Source organism: Montipora foliosa, chromosome 10, assembly GCF_036669935.1.
Source record: "Montipora foliosa isolate CH-2021 chromosome 10, ASM3666993v2, whole genome shotgun sequence".
In the NCBI taxonomy this organism is placed as follows: Eukaryota; Metazoa; Cnidaria; class Anthozoa; order Scleractinia; family Acroporidae; genus Montipora; species Montipora foliosa.
In genome coordinates this window covers 28,167,638-28,191,626 of record NC_090878.1, presented here as the reverse complement: position 1 = coordinate 28,191,626, position 23,989 = coordinate 28,167,638, and the positions used below count along the sequence as shown (strand labels likewise).

Sequence of the window (23,989 nt, the reverse complement as noted above, 5' to 3'; positions counted from 1 at the left end):
ATCCTAAGAAAGCGAAAGCCATCAGTCATAAATTGACTGTTGGGAAAAGTTTGGTCTAACTTTGTTTCCGAGATTACTAAGATATCGAAGAAACCCGACCGTAACCAATGCCGTATCTCACAAAACTTGTGTCCTGCAATACTGTTAGCGTTGATATGACCAATCTTGCAATTCCTCATGTACTCTTTGGCGATTTTCTCAAAGTCAGGGATACACACATACGTGAGTCGTGGCCATTGTTGATTTGTTCATCCCAGCTGACTCCTTCATGAACACTACCATCATTTCCAACTACTTGTAAATCGTCACCAAAGAACGAATCACCTAGTTTGGGCAGTGATTCGTTCTTTGGTGACGATTTACAAGTCGTTGGAAATGATGGTAGTGTTCATGAAGAAGTCAGTCTAGTAATGCCCAAACGCGATCAGGATTCGGGATATTTAGGTAAAAAAAATTGTAGGGATGTGGGATTTTTGTTTGGGGGGGGGGGGGGGGGGATTGAGGATATTAAAAGTAGGAACGTCTGTCAACTGAGTTGCGTTTTGTTTTTCAGGAGATTCAAGTTGTCCTTGCGTAATATGTAGATCTAATAGCACACGATATTGTTTTGGTATCGTAAATCATTACAGTGCCGTGGTAGATGTCTTTGCTAAATACCCCCTGAGAAGACATGGGGTTCAGTAACATACTAAACCCAGAAAGATTGAAGAAAATAAAAGGAAATCGAGAAACATTTGGCTTCAAGGCTGACATGCTGATATTTTTACAGCTTTGTGTTCACCACAAGATCTAGCGTGTACTCTGAGCTTCTGACAGCTTTCCAAGGCCAATGATGACTGAAGTTTAGCCCTGCCAGGCGGGGTTAGTTTCTGGATGGGAGATGTTCCATCAAAAATTCTATTTTAACGCTCAAACGCAAAAGTAAATAAATATTGATATATAGTTTCAAAGGAGCACAGAAGGAACTTTTAGGAAGTGTCGATCGAGAATAAAACAATTTACCATCAGCAACAAGCGAGATGAAAACATCATAAAGTTTGTGCCACAAATATAACAAGTTACTATCAGCGAATAACATTTCGGGAGATTTTTGTTACGTTCAATTTTTCTATCGTACTTTTGGATAAACAAGACAAGAGGTGAAAAAGAAATGTATGGAATTTTAAAAGCGACGAGCAATGATCTTCGACGTAACTGTGGTGTTATATACAACACTGAAAACAAATGGCAAACTCATTGGTAACTTTGACTGGTTGTAGGAACTGAACGCCTTTATTTAGACTGTTCACAGTCCCCTATTTTCCCGTTTGATCGTTGGGATCGAGCACAGACCGCACAAACTGCCGCCATCTTTGTTTTTAAAAGGCGAGCGCGAACTGGGAAGAGCCACATAACTATCGAGTAACTAGACGCTCCATGAGCGTACACTGGGTTGCCTGTGGTACCTGTTACTCAAAAACAGAAGGGACTGAGTTGGGTGGTATTAAACTGCAGCGCTCAAGGCAGTTTTCATTAAGACCATTTAAGGGGTCACCCAGAAGTCGTACCAGCAGAGGCCCTTTGGCTCACGCGTTCATCAATTTCAAGTTTCAAGTTCAAGTTTATTATACATTCACCTTTCGTACATTTTCCATTGATCCTTACCCGCAAAATAGCCTAGCTAATCGAGGCGGGTAGGAAAAATAAAAGATTACAATAATAGGGGTTGAGACAACAATAAAGAGATCAAACACACGAAACATCAACATATGAGGTTAAAATGACAGGGAGTTCATAAATTACAAAGTAGGTGGAATAAAACAAATGTATAACTGAAATTACGCTGCAATTTTTAAATTTAATATTTACAAAATATTTCAACTAAAGTGTGCACGTCAACATAAGTATTCTCTTGTGTCAGAATATTCAGTAGCCGATTCTGCAGGATGTCCTTAAATTTGTATTTAGGTAGAGCACAATCACTGTTGGGAATGCTATTCGATACCTTTGCACCAATACTTGAAAAGGAGTTTTTCAAATGGTCCGTTCTCGAATACTGTAGGTAGAAATTGGCAGCCACGGAAAATCCTGTATTATGATGATCTATTTTTGAAGAGTAAGTAAATAAGTTGGAAATGTTTGGAGGCGTTACATTATTGAAAACATCCTGCATAATAATGCAGATTGTTTTAAAATAAAGAATATTAATAGGCTAACAAGCTTGAAATAAATCAAGCAAAGGGCACGTTTTTGACGAAACAGATTTTTTGGGGTTAAAAACCTGGCTACCGGCCTATTAATCATTTTTCGGAAAGAAGAAATTCCTGTCATCTTTAAAAAAAATAGGCACGCATTGCTTACTTGTCATGGCGCAGAATGGCCGGACATCATTAATATTCATATGACTAATCATCACATTAGCATAGAAGTGACGCACTGAAGCGCGAAATTTGAAAGCGACAAACTACATTTTTAAAAGAAATGGCGCCAGAAATGGGCAAACGCCCAACTTTACTTTTCATTCTAAAAGCATCTCGGTTGTAAAAGTCCTAACTTGTAGGCTGCAAAATGAAGACCAGATTACACTTATTTTATCGAGACGCTCGGGAGATAGACACGACTTGTAAAAACTATTGGAAATTTGAGTTAAAAGGCGTCAGCCATTTTATATGAGAATTCAAAAATGCTTTTTTTTTTATTTAAAATTTCTTGTTTGTGGAGCAACTTTTTATGAACTTGTAGCATGCAAAAGTTTCTTTAAAGAGTAAATTCAGACATGTTAAAATGTCAAATATAGCGGCAAAGGATTTACTTGGAAATTTGCGCTCTTTCATTCCGTATCACATAATGAGCAGATAATGAGCCATTTTGCTCATGAATATGTATAAATGCAGGCACACTGGGTTCATGAATCTTGCTTTAGCTCCGCCTCCACTGTTCCCTTGGGTGTTCCATAAAGGTTGACAATGTACTTTTCAGTCTACCCGATTTTGTTACGACCTTTGGCGAACATTTACGATTGAAGCCGACATCCAAAGTCGTAAGTTATCACCAGAGTGAGGATTTGGCACCAGACCAGTGTTGTTCTCACACAGGAGATAGTGTTTGCAGTAATTTTTCAAATTCTGCTCAGCGGAAATAGCAAAATGCTGACGTACTCGCTGTTTTCCTAGAAAATGAAGTCTAGGACCCCAACTATCAAAATTCCTGATTTACAGACGCATTCCAATATACGACCTTCTCATCTCGGCGCACTTTAGCTCTTAAAAGAACTTTAACAAAGGAGAAGCACTGCGTCTTTCGAGAACTCGGTCAAAGAAAGTTATTAGAAAAACCACACTTTGAACCGAAGGCTCTGTGAAAGCGGCTATCCTATAAGAGCCGTGCAAACAATTCTGACTAGTTCGATTCACTGACAACCCGGTCAGACCGAATCGTTAAAAGGTTCTCCTGAAACAATGGCATGTTATTCAACGACCATCTCTAACCAGCCACCGATTAAATCCTCACAAGAAGGAAAACTGATCCCTCAAACATAGTCAGATTGTCCGCGCGAAACTTGCTTCAATCCAAGAACAATCAGAAAATCAATGCAGCGCTTAGTTACAATCTTGAAGAAAATTTGCATATGATCATTTACACCGATTCCCAAAGTCCAACGTCAATCACACGGCTTTGCCGATTTCACCAGAACTGAGTCAACAAGCAAATTCCCGATCACTGATCACCAGATCCAGATGAGTTGTTCACTCATATTACGAATGTAGAAGCTAAGGACTCCTAGACTATAAACGTTAAATAATATTTAAGAATTTACTTCATTCAACCTTACAACGAGAAATAAATTCTTTGAGCCAAGAGCTGACCTAACCTGGCTCGGCCTGAGAGTACCGTTGGGCCAAAACCACCTCTCACTACTATGGTTTCACAGCATTTGCTCGATGTAACTCAATCCTGAGAAAGCAACCGACGCTCAAAGTTTGAAATTCTTGTTGCAACGATTTATTGCAAACATTTGAAAAGCACCGGATAAAAGAAAACAATTACTAGTATTAGTCGGTGCCTCAGCACACGTTTGCCGTGGTTAGGATGGTTTAGCGTAATTATCGCGCTCCTGGCACTCGTTTGTTTTTCGCGTCTGGGTACGATAGAATGAAATATGACAGGAACGGGAATTTGAAAGAACGTTTCTGAATACCGGTCAACCAAACCAATGTTTTCTTTTCGACTGCTGGTCGACGATACCAGCGGCCCCGCAATATTTTTCTGTATTTTTGATCTCATTAGATTATTCGAGATATAATGGTCAACGAATCGTAAAACTACCTAACATTGATTTTCGCTCGTGGTAAGTTGAATTGCGTTTAATATAACTTCAACAAAGTTTCAACTCTGCCGCAAATAATTGCGCGGAGAAGTTTGATCATCATCATTTCTTTTTCCCTTCCGAAACGCATCAGAAACTCATTCATCATGTTGGCTTCATGCCGCCATCTTAACGATTGCTTGGGACTTGAGGCCACAATAAAAAGCATTAAAATATCTGTGCTTGGTTCCAGCATGGACAATCTCTTAATCGGGCAAAAAGAAATCGAAACCGAAAATGTATCGAGCGACAAACTATAAAAATCTCAGAGAAGCCAGCGAGTCGATTTCGTAATGGTCGGCTTCTTAAGAGCGGCGCACACTTGTGTTTTCAGTGTTTTACGCATTAGAGCACCCTGCAAGCAGAGCCTTTCTTTTGCTTGCTCGATTTTGGCGTTCTCGAGAAAGGCTCTGCATGAATCGAGTAAGATCTTTATTGAATATGCGCTGCATGTTGCCAGGATACAGTCTCGAACCCAAGCCAAATATGCCAGATCTCGCCGCCATCTTGGTTTTTCATGGTACAGCAGGCTCAATTATAACCATCGGTTTTGTCACTAAACAGCCGCTCGCACTGAAATAACCGGTTTGACGAGAGAAAACAAGATTGACTAGTCCAGAAGCTCGGGCTGCGGCGGCTTCAAAGAATTGACGCGATTCGGGCAGAGCCTACTTTTCTCCTCAGTAAAGAAAAAGACAAAAGGAGGCTCTGCTCGCAGGGTGGCATTAGAGTTGCGAAAAACGCTTCAACAACTGTCGCACGGGAAAGAAAACCAACTAGTCGGCTCGTGCATTTAAGGCGAGTTTTTTTTATATAATGACAATTTTGGCCCATTTTCAAACAGAGAAAACAGGGGAGTTTGGCTCGTCTGGAACGTAATTAAAGTTAAGCCAAGCATGTTTCGCGTGAATCACGGTTGATGATTTCTCAGCTCTGAATGGTGTAAAATGAAACGTGACAGGAACAAAGACAAAAATTGTGAAATTCTCTGTCATTACAATTTACAAAAGTGGTAAACATTGGTCGCAACGAGGGGTCTGCCTCCAGTCCACAAGAGGCTTAATAAAAATGTGTTAAAAACGCTCATGACGCAACATACGAACCGGCCACTAATGCGATAAGCACAAGCGTAAGCACAAGGTAAGCTTGCGCCGTTTACACAGTGAGACAAGCCGAAGAAAATTTAGCATACGTAAGAGTAGTAATAACGTCCGAGAAGATCTAGTAAGATTCAAGATGGTGTGCGAATCGTCGTGCTTGTGCAAACTCACGCCGGTTCCGACTCAGGGGCGGATTTAGGGGGGGGCCGAGGGGGCCGCGGCCCCCTCTTTCAGTTCGTCGGAGATTTTTTTTTTGTCAAAATATACAATAATTTTATCACTTTGTAAGCAGTCTGTTGGAGCTTTTGATTTTTTTAGCTAAAGCGTGATTTTTCGCTAATAGTATGACCAAAGTTGTGCGAATAAACTTTCAACTTACAGGCGCTAATATTATCCTTTCGAAATGAGGAAGAAGACTGGATGCGAAATACTTGTCTACAGTGAACCTATCTTACAGAAACTGTAACAACGTAAAATCTTAATGCCTATATATATAATTATATATATTTGTGACTTTGAAGCGAAGAGTCAAAAACCATGCATCATTATAACCATGACTTATAATTTTATTCAATATGGAATCCTGATACATTACGTTCCAGATTGCACCGGAGTGCATGTAAGAGTACCTAAATTTTCAAAATTTTCTGGGGGGGCATGCCCCCAGACCCCCCTAGAAAGTAGCGCCTAAGGCGCTACTGAGGCGCGCTAACGCGCGCTGATTAGTATTCTTGTTCGGCCCCCACTTTCAGAAAATGCTGGATCCGCCCCTGCGACTTGTGAAATAAACACAACCGTATGATAAGCTTTCCTTTCTTGCGCTTTACGCTTATGCTTATTTCACGTTTATTTCAAGCCGGTTCCCACACGTGTTTTTTAATACTTACGCTTGTACTTGTGCTTATTTCGCAAGTGGGAACCGGTCTTAAGCTCTCGCAAATCATGTCGGAAATGAGATGTAGGACTTTCTATCAAACTATTCGGAGTGATCGGGTTTGTTCGGAAATCTACTGCCTGCAAACTGCTTGTACATTTGATGAACAGTTATTCCACTGGGTATTCGCACCTCCCAGCATTTTCCTGTAGATTTGCATTTGTAAGAAACTAGTCACTTTAATAATGTGATCTGTTCTCCGATTGCTGCGAAATTTGGGTCGTAATAGCATTGATAAAAGGAAAGTAATTAATCATCCGAGTTGTTCTGTTAATTTGGTTCAGTGATTTGTTTAGCCGGAAATCTCAGTTGGTCTCAGGTCAAAATTCAGTAAATGTGTCGTAGAGTTGCAATAGGAAGCCGACTTTTAGATAGTTAGATCTTAAAGAAATACTTTTAACATAAATAATAATTTAACACTGTATTCCCTCTGATAAATTTAGTTACTTTGGGTCACCTACTCGATTAGTTTCATAAGCTATTTAGGTGTCCCAAACTCATCACAATCAACCTAGTATTAAAACTGTTTGTTTTCCATTTATCCCTTTTTCTTTTTCCCTTTAACACTTTACTTTTTAATTGCAATTGTAAATTTCCATTAGTACTATTTATTATCAACTATATGTAATTTGTATATAATTATATGTATTCTATTTTTCTTTTTCTAACACTTTAAAATTAATGTTTGTGTGAGTTAAATTAAAGTTGATTGATTGATTGATTGAGGTAATATCACAGACATCCGTTGGTATTAAGACAGGCATCCTTAGGTTTTAACACTGACATCCCTAGGTATTTATCACAGACATCCCTAGGTATTAACAGAGACATCCATAGGATATTATCACAGACATCCCTGGGTATCAACACAGACATCCCTAGGTATTAATATAGACAGCGTTACAATCATGGACAAAAGCAGTTGAGACACTCCCCAAAAAAGACCTGTTTCGTTGAACGCGCAAGTTTTTTAAACACATTTCGAGCCCCTCTTCCCTTTTCAATGTTGTAACCAAGCATTTGTTTTGCTCAAATGTGTCGGCACTTTTTGTCCATGATAGTAGGTAATTGTGGAGTTTACCCAGGACAGCCGGCTAGAGGCAGACACTCACAATCTGAAGGTGCATTTCTTAGAGCTCTTGAAGGTACTGTGACTATAGTAACTTCTCCCCTGACCAGGTTTGTTTATTTGTTGTTGTTGTTGTTGTTTTTTTTTATGTAGATGGTTGTATATGTTAGAACAACGCAGCAATCCTTACATGACAATGGACACAGGTGTTCAATAACCAGATCTGGAAAGTTGCCAAGACAGTGTCATGGTCAATATCGAAACTACGCCACAGCAGCTTGAGATTCTTGAAGATGTATAAATTCCAGTCTAGCCATAAATAATAAAAAAAATATTTGTAATCTTCTTCAATGCCATAACTGAATTATGTCATTGAACTAGTGCGAGGTTCGTGTTGGTAAAACATTGGTGGAGTTCTTTTCATATCAGTGTCCGACGTAAATTTCGGGCGCTTTCCATTCAACCAAAATTTCCGGAAATTTCGGTCTAAAACTGAATGGAACGGTTCGGTCCAACCGGAAAAGTTGCGAAACGATCGGCCCACCTCTCGATTTGGACCACTTTTTTCGGTTGGACCGGTCCGATCGAAATGGACCGTTCCATTTGACCATTCCGGCCCATTCTCAATCCCAGTACCTCGCTGTGCGGTATTTTCACGTACAACATGAGCTAACATGGAGGAAAACCCTTCGTATGCAGCTTTATGGATTGTTAACAACGGATCAATAGGGGATACTCATACACCACGTGCAGTTACAACAGGTCTGGCGCTGCTTCGCAAGCCAAGGGTATGCTTTGGTTGTTAACGGTCCTTAAATATGTTAAAGACGATTTATTTCCCGAGAGAATTTGGAATGTTCTTTTAGTCATTCGAAAGTCATACGGCAAATATCTGGGAACGGTTCGCTCAAAATAATACTACGCTTGAAACAGCTCACACAATATCACTGATATCACCGTCGAAATCGTAATGTAGCTCTAGTACAAGCAACAGTGATCCAACATCCTCCATTTCAATGAGCGCGAAACTTGTTTTGCGAGTGGAATGGAACGAGACTGTCCGGACCCGTCGTGTTCCATTCGACACCAAGAAATTTTCGAACCTCAGCCCGGAAATTTTGGTTGAATGGAAAGCGCCCTTCGTTCCATGTTCAATGCCCCCCTTTACCAGAGCGACGTGCCTACAATCAAAGACTAACAATAGATTTTTAAATCAGTGAACATAATAGATCCTTCTAAGATTCTCCAACTTAAACAAGTGATAAGTTGTTGAGATATCACTGAACTCCAAATTTTCGACCCTTACATTTCATCATTTCTCCCGGTTAATAACAGTACGTAGATCCAGCCGATCCCGTGTATGCAAGTCGTTAGCAGTCGGTACTCCATCTAATAATCTTAACCCTTAAGCCCCAAAGGGTCCCTCTGCCAATTTTGTCCGCGTAGTGATTGAACAATAACTTCAGGTCAAGTCAATTCAAGTCAATTTTTATTTAAAGTCACACCGAATAATTATAATTGATACAAATTAGTGCTTTAAAATATAAAAATAAAGAGATTGGGAAGGGAAAGAAAAATGTCAATTGTAGGTTCATTTGCAGAGTTTGGGACACCTAAATAGTTCGTGGAACTAATCGAGTAGGTGACCCAACTCAGTCAACTGACAGAATCGCTATAATAATGATGACGACCACGAAGCACTTATTGGTGTTTTGAATGAGCCACAAAGCGCTTCGTGGTGTTTTGAATAAGCCACAAAGCGCTTTGTGGTGTTTTAAATACGCCACAAAGCGCTTTGTGGTGAAAAAATCGGAAAAACTAAGTTAGTTCAGAAAATAACTGTGAGATATTTGCGAATCAAAAAGCCATTCAGTTTTCAAGGTATAATCTCAAAATAAAGCGCCACAAAGCGCTCTGTGGTGTTTTGAATAGGCCACAAAGCGCTCTGTGGTGTTTTGCATATTACCGCTGTTTTATAAAGCAAAACGAACTAGGAACAGTTAGAAAGCACTTCGGCGATAAAAAATATTCTGCAAGGAAGAAAACCACATTGTTAGAAGTTAGGTTTCCAACACCTTTTTTAATTCACTCAGTATATATTGACATTAACTTACAATGACAATTGACTAGAAATCAGACTTGCATGGTCCTTGAGTTTATATTGGTTTCAAAATACGTTTTTCTCCGGGTACTCCGGTTTTCCCCTCTCCTCAAAAACCAACATTTGATTTGATATGTATTGATTTGATTTGATTTGATTTCATTTGTGCACGACCCCACAAGCTGTTCAGCTTTAAACCACTATCGTGTGAAAATAAAGGATTATTATTATTATTATTATTAGTTAGTATTTTCACCTTTAACTTAAAACGATAATGAAACCCCAAGAGCGCCTGCGCGCAAAAAAGGAGCTGTACTCCCTAAATCAGTGACTTCTCGCACAGAATAACTGGGTACTTTTTTCGAAACCAACTGTCGGTCAAAGCGCAGTTTATGTCATTCCACATCTTTTCGTAGCTTGGGTCAGTCTTTCCTATTATGTGGCCACAATCCTCGTTACCTCCCAAGTTGTTTGGATTCCCCTCTAGCCATGAAGTATACCCTCCGGCTACTAGAGTGCCATCAATCCAGTACAGCTTATCATCTGCCTGTTTTCGCTGGATTCCAATCCACGCACCACCCCACGTGAGTGTGGTCTGTTTAAACACCAGGTCACCGATGAACTTGTTTTCCTCTGCTGATGTGATTATAGGCAGATCTGCACCCAGACCTTTGCAAGCTGCTCGAGCAGCACTCCAAGTTTGGGTTGGAGTATCATCGATGTAGTAACACGATTTTCCATGTCTAACCCAGCCAGCTGGACAACCTGAAAAAGTAAAAAATGGAAACAAATATGCCATGGTCTGTTTGCATTCTGTCTTTCGTTCAGATATGTCTACATAATCAGAGAATATCCATGTTAGAAATTATTTTTATAAGCTGACATGTTAGTAAGCAAATCTTGGGTAATTGAAACTATAAAAAATGCCACATCAGGAGACATTCTGTAAAAGTTCAAAGTTAACGAAGCAACTGGGTTTTATATCAACTTCAATGACATTTAACATTTTATGCTCTTTCCCGGCGATACCGATTGGTCTTTTGCTTTACCTTTTTTTGATCCAAATAAGCTTTCATGTGATTTAATTTGTACCCCTACTGTGAATTAACATTCAAGCCGCTATAAGTGTTTAGCTTCTTTTCAAGGGAATTACTAATTTAGAGAAGAAACCTTATAAAGTCATGAATTCAGTCAAACTTCTACTTGGGCAACTACGCTGAGGAAATGAAAAAGGGGTCGTTTAATATATTTTTTTATTATTTTATGTTTTTAACTTGTTATAACTACAATTCTCGTACCTATGCACTTTCCATCCTTTGTTGACAGATCATCCAGCGCCTTTAGAACCTGTTCATTAATCACTTGTTTAATCTTGTCTATCTCCTCCTGCAGTTCTTCCCCAAGATCCGCTACGATCGGCGACAGGATAAAGAACATGATGAACACTGTTTCCTTTAAAGCCATCTTTGGTTCTGTGGATCGAGAGTGACAGAGTGTCCATTTATGTCCAGAAATGCAGTTAACCCTGTATTTGGGCACTTTATATAAGACAGACCTTTTTGCCATTTATATATAACCTCATGTTTGCGATAATTATTTGTTTTTTAGTAAACATTGAGGGTTGGGGACACCTTGTGATGTCTATCCTACAGTTCATGCATCTTATTAGCGTCCATTTTTGGAGATATCCCAAAAAGTGACGTGCCTGTTTATAACCGTAAACTATTTGCATATTTTGAAAACGTGTCAGAGGCCTTCAGTTAGACAAATACAAGGATCTAGAAAAGATCGAGTGAGGAGCAATCTGTTTGTCCCGAGAACTGACAGCCTATCATACGTAATACTCAAGGAGACTATACTCGCGTCTCACTGTTTCAGCTGTGTATTGATCACGCCTTAATTGATCCAGTGTTTAACCAAAGTTAAAGCTGTTATATCTAGGAGAACGTTAGGCAGGAGTACACAACGGGGCCGCTCCACAAAAAAACCGCTCTGCAAGCAAAAATCGAGCTGGCTGGGAAGTCAAACCTTTTATATTTAACTTGCTGGGAATTTTTAAAACGCCTTTTTCTTGCTCGGAATATATTCACTAACAATGGCTCTGGCTGGTAAAAAACGTCCCGAGTTGTCCTGGCAACCAGATTTCACACATGTTAACGCCTGCCGTCACACCGAACTTCGATGTCACAAGATTTCCATCAGCAAGACAGTATTAATTTGTCTGTGCGATACCGCAAAGCATAACTCGCGCTACGAGTTCCTGGCAATATAGAACTTTGTACTTTCACGCCTTTTTTTGTTAAAAACATTGACCCGACATATGTAGGCCCAAAAAGCCAAGGACATTAGGCGGTGTCAGTTGGACGTATTTTCCAATCAGTCGACTGTGGCGAACAATCTAGAGGTAAGCAAATGTTACGTTAAACGTCAGAATCAAACGCTAAAATTATCCTCCGGTAAACCTGGTTGTAGACGTGTTTTGGAAGGTTTCTAAATTGGCGTTGCAAAACCTGTGGATTGCTTCATGTGATGATGCTGTAGAAATCATTCAGTATGATATTCAATTCAATGTGATTTTAAATGGGCTAGCCCTTTTGATTGAGTATTATAAATTTTAAATTTTTAGGTTGTAAAATACTAAATTCCAAGTCCGAAAGGACGAGAGCTGCGTGTATTTGTTAATTCAAATTCATCTGGAGATACAAGTATCTCGATGTCCTAAATTTCCGTCACCTGCTTATTTTATTTATTTCGCAGCACCTTGAAACGCCTTCGACCTTTTCTGGAAACTGTCAAACCCTGCTCATAGACAGGACGAAGGTATGATGAATTCAACAATGTTTTACGTCTTAACACGATGCTATGACTAATTGTTGTATTGCAATTTGGTTGACCTGGCATTAGTGCTGATGGCCACAATCAGTCTGTACAGGGGTATTTAAAAACGATTGCTTGGCATTAGGTAGCATCTTCCAGACTGCATAAATTCTATATGAAGTTATTTTAAAACAGCTAGGAGACCGCGGTGTTAGAGCGATACCGCATAAATAGCCACGGTGCCCGCGACTTCTTTTCGGGTATTTAGGTTTTAAAAAAGTTTAATTGTACAGCTCATTCCGTTAGACGGCGATACATTTCCTATGTACGTGATCTGGTTGATCTTTGTTATGATTTGATGACCACACAAACTTTGCAGTCATTCCGGGAAGACTTTTTTAAGATTTTTTAGATTCCTTTAAGCGATATTTTGCACGACATATGATTTCTCTCTTAAACTTTACAGCACTGACTGTGCAAAAAATATAAGCACTAATCGAATTTTTGAAAAAATGTGCTCTTGCAAAAGGAAACCTGATTACTTACATTGTCGGAATGAAAATAAACTAGAACGCAATGAGGGACATTCAACGCGAAACTTGGTTGAAATATCTGTTCATGAGTGTCAACAGTCTAAGATTTTTGGATTTTGCGTTGCCGCAAAATTAAAAGCAGTACATTTCTTCAATGACAAACCAATTAGCGATTCACAACCAGGGAAAAAGAGTCCCTTGTGTCTTCGCACATTTTGACGGTCAAGAAGGAAGAAAGAAATTCTGTCCCTTGAATTATTTCACGCATGCACCTCATATATAACTTCCCTGCCCATAAGAGGTATGACTTTTTTTAGGTTTACCGAAGGAACGGCACGATATCTTAGTACTTCATCTGCTCAAAAGGTCGTTCACTCGGACCTGGGAAAACCCTTAACCATCTTCGTGTACAGATAATAGCTAAATTCAAAGGTGTTTGTTTTTATTAGTTTTTTTTAGGGTAGAGAAGGTCTTAGCCCAATAGGAAGATTTAAGAATTGAGAAAATCAGCGTGAAATTCCGTTCTACTGAATATAGCAGTTCAATTTCTCTTCTACGCGGTGGACATCTGTTGCCTTCGCCATGCACTGAATTTGTATCTTATCAGCCTTTGCGGGTCTTCTGGAATCCCCTCAACTCCATTTCGACTCTTCCAATACATAGTTAAATTAGAATGGAACAAAAATCCATCAATGCACAAGTCTCGTTGTAGGTAAATTTGAATCATGAGTCGGAATATCTTTACAATGTGTTTATCGTTTATTACCATTTGGTATCCCAGACAGTGTTGCTATCCGTTAGTGGCACGAGCAGGAGGGAGTTACTGGCATTAAGTGTTGCTCTGACTTAATTGCCCTGTTTCACCTCAATACACTTTGAGTCTCTGAAATTACGAGGATTTCGTTCCAACTTGTACGTCTTTCCCCTGACAAGGTCCTGTCCGGCGCCATAAAAACACATACCAACTGGTCTTACTCTTTTGCCAGGGATGGCGTTTACTTCTTCCTTGATATTTACTTGAACATGCTCAGGTGAATATTGCATTTTGGCTCGATCGTCTGAGTATGCTCAACTGTATCGTTGAACATGAGGATAAAAACGGCTCACTCGTTCTGTTCTTATTCAGGGGCACCCAACGACCAATTTGTTGTAAAATGTGTTATTATACCCCAGTTAATGAAAATAAATGTTATTAAGGCATTTTCAGGTGTTTTTCAGTGTTGCTGGGAAAACATTATCTGTTCCTTTTTCCCAGCAAGACACACAATTAAGAAATTTCCCAGCCAGCTAGACAAAATTGGTTGGTTTCCTAGCCAGCTGATCAAATTTATTTCCCAGCCAGGAATTCTGCGCGCTTTCAAATCCCTCGATCCAAAACGACCGAACAAAAGCGACAAAACCGGGACAAAACAGGTTTTTTCCACAAGCACAATCACTCTAACAAGCCCTCGTATGTTTGTGACTACTCTCTGGGAGAGGGAAGGGGTTCTTTTTTTTTTATTTTATTTTATTTTGTAGTCGTCCTCAGTCTTCAGAGTTTCTACAGCCAGCTCGGGTTGAAATACTAGAAAAAGTCAGTAATTCCCAGGCAAAACCTCTATCAATAACAAAATTTCCCAGCCAGCTCATCGAAACACCTGTATTTTTACCAGCCAGCAAGATTCCTCTGGGGAACAGATAATGTGAGGAACAGATTCGTTGGGTGCCCCTGCTTATTGCATGCGAAACGTATGTGATAATTTTCACAGCATGCGCCGCTACTTACTTCCCCCGAAAAAAAAAGGGATTTCAAAAAACAGAAAAAGCGTGTTTGTGTTTTTGCAAGTAGAGTCCGAAAGAGGTTACTTTTATTTTCGTCCTCAGCGCTTCTCTCGCTCGCCAGCTGTTTGCTGAATTTTCTTGGGTAAAACATTCCTCTTCTCCCAGGGTACCGCTCTGATTGATTTTGCCGTCGGAAATGAAAATTAATTAAAACTGTCAACAATGAAACTGACCAGAGTGCACTTCAAGAAACATCTCGCATCCAAAATAAGATCGGAAGGAAAAGTTTTGTTTGTTTGAATGCACAGTCGGCGATTGATACAAAGGGTTGGTTTCAATTTTAAAACCCTGTGGCCGTGTTTAACGAATGCTTTTTCAGGTCGCTCAGCGAGTGGTAACCACAAGTTGCTTGCTTGTTCCATTGTCAGTGTGCTACATAATTACATTTGCATCTGGTTCCTGGTTTGATCGAATCACTACCCATAACTCAATGGAGAATTAACCGCTGTTCTGGGCAATAATGAGTTAAAATAATCCCGTTGTCACATACAGGAAAGGAAGATCCGTACGACATGCGCTTGTGATGGCTAAACGATCCCTTGAATGAAGACTAACGAAGACGAATTATCACGGAGATGTCTCTCTGCACTTCTTGCTACCCTCAATAATTAGGAATTAGCTGTAAATGAGCAAAACGAAGAGATAAATGAAGGAAATTATTTCCGACGACCCTACAGTGTAGACGTTTTTTGTCGGGTTCAATAAACAGTGTATGTCGCAAATTGTGAATTGGACTGTCGCAGACAGACATTTCCAGAAACGTTCAAAGAAATGTGACGCTTTTAGTGTGAGTTACACTGGTCAATTAAAACATGAAAAATTCCTCAATTCTTCTCGACATGGATCTGCGGAACAATCCACAGTTCTGTAAATTGCTTTATTGACAATCTCCACGGTTTTCGACATCAGCACCTACACCGCTTATCAAAATAATCGAAGGTTTTGGGAAGACTTATTACCAGGTCTGAAGCATTAATCTTATATTTTGAGCAGTCAGATGTTTTGTTTACAGGTTTTATATGTCTTGGCCGCTGTTCAAGGTGTCACAGCAAGAATGGGATGACGTTTGTAGTGATTAATCAGTGTGTATAACAATTACTTTTGATACACTCTGTTTTTTTTTAACAACCTTTCTTATAAGAACGTTGAAGCTAAGATTAACCAAATTTAGCCAGAGTTGGTTGGCGCGACATCTTGCACGTGGCATCAGAGCAAGTCGCGCAAAGTATGTGACAAGCAACTTGATAATAAGCAAGCTCTTTGATGGGTTTCCTGGTCACGTCCGCATTAATTAAGGAGATATAACAAATTTCAGTCTAAGCTCCAAAATTAGACGTACTTATACAAAAAAAAAGAATGTATGTCAATTGAAACGATTTGCTATCAATTGAACTCGTCCCGGCTACTTTGCTGCGAGACTTTCTACCAGTTCCGTTTGAACTTACAGTGACCACCTGTGGACCTAAGCTCGGTGTTTTTTAATGATAGACAAGATCACGCAGAATTTCCTTCCGTCAACCATGTTACTGAAAGTGATCCGGCAAGTTCGAAGATAAATTACGGATTATAAATGAAATGAAGAAATAAGCTTCGCACTTACTGAAGTGAAATAACTCTATTCGCTCTTTTCTTAGACATTGCCAGATAATTCGAGATGCAGGACTGCAATGTACAAATTGCCTAATTATTTTGTCCTCGTTGCCGTGGTTGCCGACGCCAACTAATGTGAGCCCTGCTTGCATCCGGTCTTGACGACCACACCTCCAGTGAGAGACACAATAATTGCGATTTATATTATTCAGTTTCGCTCATCAATTAGAAGTCGAAATGCTCTTTTCTTAGACGTTGCCAGATAATTCGAGATGCAGGACTGCAATGTACAAATTGTCTAATTATTTTGTCCTCGTTGCCGTGGTTGTCGACGCCAACTAATGTGAGCCCTGCTTGCATCCGGTCTTGACGACCACACCTCCAGTGAGAGACACAATAATTGCGATTTGTATTATTCAGTTTCGCTGAATGTTTTTTAGACTATCGTCGGAGAATTTGAGATAAACAAATCGCCAGTGTGAAATAATAATTGCCGTTTGTTAGCCCTGTGTCCGTTTCTCAGTTGTGTTTGAAGAAAAGTTGTTGGCAATTTACATATGTAATTCTTTTTTCACATCAAAGCACTTCACGATGCTCTCCACCACGTTTTTTTTTTTAGTTTTCATAGTACAGTTTTGCTTTTGACGGATTGCATTCTAGTATTAAACAATGATATTTAGTTGAAGTTGCGTTTTACATCAAGTATTTATTGATGTGTCTGATTTCAACAGCATTGTTCTGAAGTCAACCATTGCCTAACACATGAACCTAACACTGGTGAATATTTCTTTTTTAGGTATTCAAAAGCGAGTGGTGGGTGGGTATTTTTGAAACAGCAATAGGGATACTCAAGGTATGCATTTAATTTTTGCTATCTTTAGAGAAATTTGTTTTAACATATGCAGATTCTCCTAAGAGTGATCGAAATGATAGACACATTGGTTTGTGCCTCGTAATAGAAACTCAAAACATGGAATTGCTGTTTGCTGTTTACTGAATGAACAAATTTGATACTGCAGCAATACGAATTTTGTCGGGGTACAAGAGCTGTATCGAGGCAACCGTAGAAAACCAGTTATAAGACACCATTAAGAGCAGGAAGTTTTTTTTTCTTCACAAATATTGCTTAACACAATACGCAACTCTTACAACTGACTCTGGCGATGGTGGTGAAGACCCCTACGCGGAGGTCTCTAAACATCATCTACGTTTAAAATTTTAACCTGCGTATAATGGGTAGTCTGCTGGCAGCCAGTTTTTTTCTCTAAGGGTCACTAGGACGAGCGCTTAGTCATCGCGAACTCGAAAGGACGGTATGGCGTTGGCCGTGTAGAGAAGAAGGCGAGACAAGGGTGGTATGTCCGAGAAAAACAAACTGCCAGCAGTCTATACAATGGGTATTACTTTATTCAAGTAACGTGTCGTTTTTCATTGTTAATCAGATGGTATTGACAGCGATGCTTGTTGAAAAGTGGGTAAAAGAGAACGTGTCTCCTTTACAAGACAACGGGAGTAATAAGCATTACTTCAAAAAAGATGAAATCTGGCAAGCATTCTGTAACAGTTTTCCTATGATTCCAAACGACCAGAAGGATATATTTTTCTCTCACTTTGGAACAGCCGTAAAAAAAATTGACAGTGTGAATGTCGTTAGAAAAAAATTTTCTTTTCTTTTGGGTTTCTTTTGAAGTGTCTAGCCCAAGTGAACAGCGAAACAGTTGTAAATTGTGCCAATTGCAATTTAGCCCCAGGCTCTTCAACTGATGCCGTTGATAAAGAATGTCTGTGGCAAAGTTTCCGAGGATTTATAAAAATGGTTCTGTTGGAGCAACACCGTGAGCTTTTCTTCTCCTTGTTTGGACGTCATGTCGTCGGCAAAGGGCACCTCACTACAGTGTCTTTACCGAAGAAAAAGAAGAAATCTTACATCGGTATCAAGATCATCGAACGACCAACCTCCAATATGACTGAGGTCAGAAACAACGCCGAAGAATGTTTTCAAGCAGAGCAATTGGGTGCTATTAGCGAAATTACAGCGGAGACTGGTGGCGAGAGTGTTCCAGGTTCCCAGTAATGTGACGGCAAAGGAAATGTATGCTATGGTACGAAAACGATCACTTGTTCCCCTGAGAAACAACCTGTACTTGAATTCGTGTACAATGATCAAAAATTAGTAACCGGCAAAGATAGCGACGGTGACGATGACAACAACACCATTTTGGAGGATGATCTAGTCACAGAGCGGTCGCATTTCTACGAAGACGAAATTCTACATTTTTCGCATAATGATAATCATGACAGTATTAAAAGCATAGGGGAATTCGAAAGCGTAAGTATTGCGGAGTCTATAACAAGTAATGAAGAAGTGGACAGTAGTTTGATGTTGAATCCCTCAAATAAAAGTGATGCAGTCCAACGATCAGACTCACCCCCCTTTGGAGACGATTCTCGAAGTGATGATGTGGAAAAAGAAGCATTATTTCAACGTTTTCACAAAAAAGTCAATCGCTTGTTGCCGAGCAATCTACCAGGAAAGCCGAAGAGTTTTAAGGAGTACCTGGAAGCGATTTTCGAAAACAGCAATTCAATGGATATGGAACGAATGTCCATCCAGAAGCGTAGTAAGAGCACGGCCAGCTTCTACGACTGCCAGCTTAGAGCACTTGTGGCCGCATCGTTCCCTCCAGTGAAGGTTGGCCAGCTGGCAGGGAAGGATGTGACTGTCACCTTTGAAGGAGACAAATTCCCGCAGTTTAGCCAGCTCCATAAAAGTACTTTTTTATGCGAGGTTTGCATCCCTTACCAGAAAATGACAAAATGACAAAACTAATGCCTTGAAATGTAATGGTTGGGACCTTGAGGGGAAACTGACTCTTTCTCCCCTGTCCAAGCAGGACCTGCTATGGTGGATTTCTAATGTTGAACAATACCCAAAAGCTCTTACTCCACTACCCCTTGATATCACACTCATGACAGACAGCTCACTGAAAGGTTAGGGAGGGGTGATAGAAGGTACACCAAATGTGACTGGTGGTAGATGGTCATACCAGGAATCCAAATTCCACATAAATTACTTGGAGCTGAAGGCCATTCTGTTAGTTCTACAGTCCCTTTGCAACCATATGCAATGTTGCCACATAAAATTGCTTTGTGACAACACAACTGCTGTCTCCTACATCTGCAATATGGGTGGTACGAAATCTAGAGTTGCAATGAGATAAATAGAGAAATAATTATGTGGTGCATGGCTAGGCACCTAACATTGTCAATATTTGCCAGGCAAACTAAATGCAGAGGCGGACAGGGCTAGCCGCGTTTTTCACAACAGTAACACTGAATGGTCTTTGGCCCTTTCTGTCTTTAATGAACTTACGGCAAAGTGGGGTGAGCCTCACATAGACATGTTTGCGTCAAGGCTAAATTATAAAGTATCCCAATATGTAGCGTGGAAACCAGATCCTGGTGCAATAGCCATTGATACTTTCACACTAGACTGGTCAAGGTATAAGCTCATATACTGCTTTCCTCCTTTCAGTCTCACAGGCAAAGTTTTACAATACATCCAAGAAAGCAATACCACAGCAATACTGGTGATCCCTTATTGGCCAACCCAGTTCTGGTATCCACATCTCCTGCAGTTGCTGAAATCTCAACCATTGGATATCAAGACGCTAAAATCAACCTTCACACTTCCATACCACCACAAGGAAGTTCATTTATTGTACCCCAAACTTCAACTTCATGGCTGTCTTGTGTCAGGGCTTCCTTAGTAGCTCAAGGTGTTGAGGGAGAACCTCTAAACATAATTCTGGACTCATGGCGTACTAGGGACACGAAAGCAATACCAGACTTATGTGACCGCCTGGCTTAAGTTCTGTAAGGATACCTCCACAAAGCTACATACACCCAACACTACAACAAGTCCTGGACTTCCTTACGCACCAATCTAAAATTGTGGGATACAGCGCTGTAGCAACTGCACGAAGCGCCCTGTCGTCCTTTATCACAGTAGACGGTATAAAAGTGGGTGAACATCCTTCAGTATCAAGATTTATGTCTGGCCTGTTCAATCAAAAACCGGCCTTACCACGCTACACCGAAACATGGAATCCCCAGATTGTACTCAACTAACTCAAAACTTTTCCAGCTGTTGATAGTATGTCATTTTAATGACATACTATCAACAGCTGGAAACGTTTTGTGAGTTTTTTGAGCAGTTTAAGGGTGAGCTGTTTTAAAAAACAGCTCACCCTTAAACTACTCATGCTAATCGCCCTTCTGTCAGCACAGAGAACCCAGACTTTACAGAAACTCTCACTGGAGGAAATGTGCATATCACCTGGAAAATATACATTCTACATATCATCTCTGTTGAAACAAACCAGTGCTAAGGGGGGCCAGAATAGACATTTATTTCCTGTTCTCTTTCGGAGTTTCACCTTGGACAAAAGACTTTGTGTTGTTGAGTTATTAGAAGCTTATATCAAGAGGACTGCCCCTCTTAGGAAGGGAACAAAGCAACTGCTGATTTATTATAGAGCACCACATGGACCAGCCTCTAAAGACACCATCTCACGGTGGATTAAACAAACCATGAAATCTGTAGGAATTGATACCACAGTTTTCAAACCCCATAGTACTAGGGGTGCAGCCACCTCTGCAGCTAAAGCTGCTAATGTTCCCATTCAAGAGATCATGAACACGTTCTGACTCAACTTTTGCTAAGTTTTATGACCGTCCAATTAGAAGTGACAATAACTTTGCAGAGGCTGTTCTCAGTAGTACTAGCTTAAAATAACTACCTCTTTAATTTGTATGTACTAATCTCTAGTACGTGTCCACTACAGAGGTTGTGAGTGAGTTGTTGTTATAAAGTTACATGGCATGCCATACATGTGTGGTACTCTTGGTTAGAATAACCATTAAATGATCAGTGTGCCATTTGAATATCAACTGCTTGAGTTTTATGTGGCTTCTAGCTTTGAAGTCTCGCGTGACCTCCGATTGTATGCAAATGCGAGGTAGAATCTCAATCAAACCACGACTTACAGGTAAGTCTCGTTTAATTTTCCAATTTTATTGGAAACGACCCAGAGAACTCTTGAGAATATGATCCTCAGTGAACTGTGCGTTCTCTTTTGATGGCGCTGAACGAGACGTCAAATCCGTAAACAATTATTACAGGGTTGTTTGGGGGATCGAATTTGGAAGAAAATCATCTACACATGTGAAAACTCTAACGAGGAGATATCAAACAAGAGGAAAGAGTGGAAGAAAAGGAAGCCGCTAAAATGTTGCATAGCGCAAGAGACATCATTTCAGCGGAAATTATTCGAAGAAACAAATGCAACATTGTTTCACACTAAGGCTTGAAACGGGGAAAATCACTATAGTTTAGCACGGTAGTGAGAGAACTGTTGAAAACAATGGTACATCAAAGGATGTTGCCAATATACAGTTTCCCGCTCGTCTTCCCTGGAATGCAGTTAATTTTACGGTAAGCTTACTGTAAACCGCTACTGGCTGAAGGAGCTTTAAGCGATGTGCAATACAGGAAACAACACTTCTTTGTGACTCAGAGACAATCATATTATGGACACGCGTATTAAAAAAAAAGATTAAGGCTACTTTATATCACAGTTCATCGTCATTTAAGGGTCGATTGGTCCTTTACTGGAATAAGAATTAACATAAATATATACATGTACAATTTGCAGCGCACTCGGCAAAGTCCCTGACTTTTAGCCGTTCTGGCTTAGGTGACCTTATGCATTCTAACGCAGCCTTTTTCACTACAGGCCATAACGGCCTCTTATCGGCTATTAACATGATTAAAGAGAATAAAAACCCACCAGTTCAGATGACAAAAACGCAACATGCATTGTTACAAATTATCTAGTAAACAGCTAAACCTACTTATCATGTTACATCGAACTGTTTGAGGTGTGCCACCATGTCTCCCATACACGGATAATTATATTATAGCGCGGAAATTTCTGTCCCTTTTCGCTTATTTTTGCAACCCTCGGTCAGTAAGCTTTGGTTATCAAGGTGCGATAAATTGAGAGCAAAGATCATTTTCTTTTCATATTTGTCATCTTTTACAATATTAAGTCCTTTTAACCAGCTTTAACTATAACCTAAGCTCAAGTATAGATGAGAAAAAAAAAACTTTCTAAGGCTCTTACCTTCCGCAAAGGTGAAAGATGGACTTTAATCTGAACACGGGCCTGACTTGGCTATTCTGGAAGAGCTTCACTGCTGAAGCTGAATTTATTTCAGTACCATCAATGAAGGGGGCTTCAATTAAGGGCACTTCGTAGCATGTTTTTTCAACCCCCGTTTGTCTAAATGTTACAAAATAAATTACTACTAATATTTACTTAGTCTGTAGAAGGCCTTCACAATTTTTGCTCAAAAACTCCTTTTCTCTAATGCAGACATACTGTCACCAAAGTAAAAAGTGGATTGGGGCATGAGGATGAAGGTGAAAATTTAACTTTAAAAAACTCTCTCTTTTGGTAACTTTGACGGGCTTATGAAAGTATCGCGAATCCATTCCTTTCTAGAAATGTGTGAGTTTCCATGTGTCCTAAACTCTTATTTATCAATCAATTTATTTACTTATTTTTTATCGTTGACATCATTTTAACTTTTTCTTAAAAGAAATTTTGTTGCGCGATCATTGCTTTTATCTATCGTTTCGTTTCTGTCTTGACAACGTTCTTCACGTGAGCAATTGTCATTTTGTGACATTACCTTTTAGTAGTAATTCAAAAATGTGTTATTTCAATTTAATCAATTCATTAGTTATTTAACATTTTCTTAAACTGGATCCCTCTTTGTATTTATATGCGATATATGTTTACAGTTTCAGAGCTTGCTCATAAAAAAATGTCTTTTATTCAAATTATTATTTCAATTATGCTCAACTGTTTTATCTAGGACTTACAGAAAACTTGATTAAGCAACTACGTTCGCAGGACCTTTCCCTTCGCTTTAGGCCCCATCCAAAAGCGAAAAGAAAATAGAGAATAAATCTGTTGACGGTTGCAACTAGCAATTAGTCCAGTCTTAGGCTCTTGTACAATTGGGTTTTGGCTTCCTAACATCGTGTACATCATGTGCGAGGAGAGTGTTTGTTTAATATGTGCTTAGCTTACAATAACTATTCAGGCTATTACTGAAAGATCTGTTTCCTAAGTCTTCAATGCATTTTCGGCCAGGTCTGTCTAGCCCCCCAGGGATTTCGCATATCAGAGAAATATTTACTTTTTTAAAGAGCATTTGGTTTGCAGTTTTCATTAGAAAGCAATATTTTGGTTAGTTAAACAACATACATACATCCTTCATGGACTTTCAAAGAGGGCGTTTCAAAGACAATAATCCTATACTGAGGCAAAATAAAATTGGATCATACATCTTTTAAGAAGTTCTCGTTTAAGACTGTGCTTGAAGGCTGATACTGAATTCAGAGAGCTGTCTAAAACCACATTTCATGAAAGAGTGGTTACAGAGCTTAGCGTTGTGTAACCACTCCCATTCAAAGTTCAGTTTAATAAAAGAGTAGGAGTGTTTTATCGAGGCCAAGCCGGATAGTTTTAGACCGGTTCAAAAACTCATTAATAATTCATGAAGGAAATTCAAAAGAAATCAATGTTTAATGAGTGTCTTTCTAT

The 23,989-nt window shown here is 39.6% G+C and overlaps 1 protein-coding gene and 1 long non-coding RNA gene across 3 annotated transcripts; one reads left to right on the top strand and one right to left on the bottom strand.

Moving 5' to 3' along the window:
- Positions 1–9,456: 9,456 nt before the first annotated feature.
- On the bottom strand, positions 9,457–22,636 carry LOC137973548 (perlucin-like protein). Of its 2 annotated transcripts, XR_011117275.1 has the most exons (4): positions 22,499–22,636; positions 10,848–11,021; positions 9,788–10,314; positions 9,457–9,590 (listed from the first exon to the last, which is right to left on the bottom strand). XR_011117275.1 is itself a non-coding variant. In XM_068820381.1 (3 exons), exons 2-3 carry the CDS (start codon positions 11,011–11,013, stop codon positions 9,869–9,871), a joined length of 612 nt encoding a protein of 203 aa, XP_068676482.1. In that variant the 5' UTR covers positions 11,014–11,021; positions 22,499–22,636; the 3' UTR covers positions 9,603–9,868. The 2 variants fall into 2 exon arrangements, 1 of the variants encoding a protein (XP_068676482.1); XM_068820381.1 differs by lacking the exon at positions 9,457–9,590 and having other exon boundaries at positions 9,603–10,314.
- Positions 11,510–20,418, top strand: LOC137974029 (uncharacterized). Its single transcript, XR_011117373.1, has 3 exons — positions 11,510–12,369; positions 17,107–17,163; positions 19,846–20,418. It is a non-coding gene; the product is annotated as an uncharacterized lncRNA (long non-coding RNA).
- Positions 22,637–23,989: the final 1,353 nt, after the last annotated feature.

Coding starts and splice junctions, on each gene's coding strand:
- LOC137973548 (XM_068820381.1), bottom strand. CDS start 11,013: ATGGCTTTAAAGGAAACAGTGTTCATCATGTTCTTTATCCTGTCGCCG. Junction 10,315..10,847: donor AAAGGATGGAAAGTGCATAG/GTACGAGAATTG, acceptor TTACTTTTTCAG/GTTGTCCAGCTGGCTGGGTT.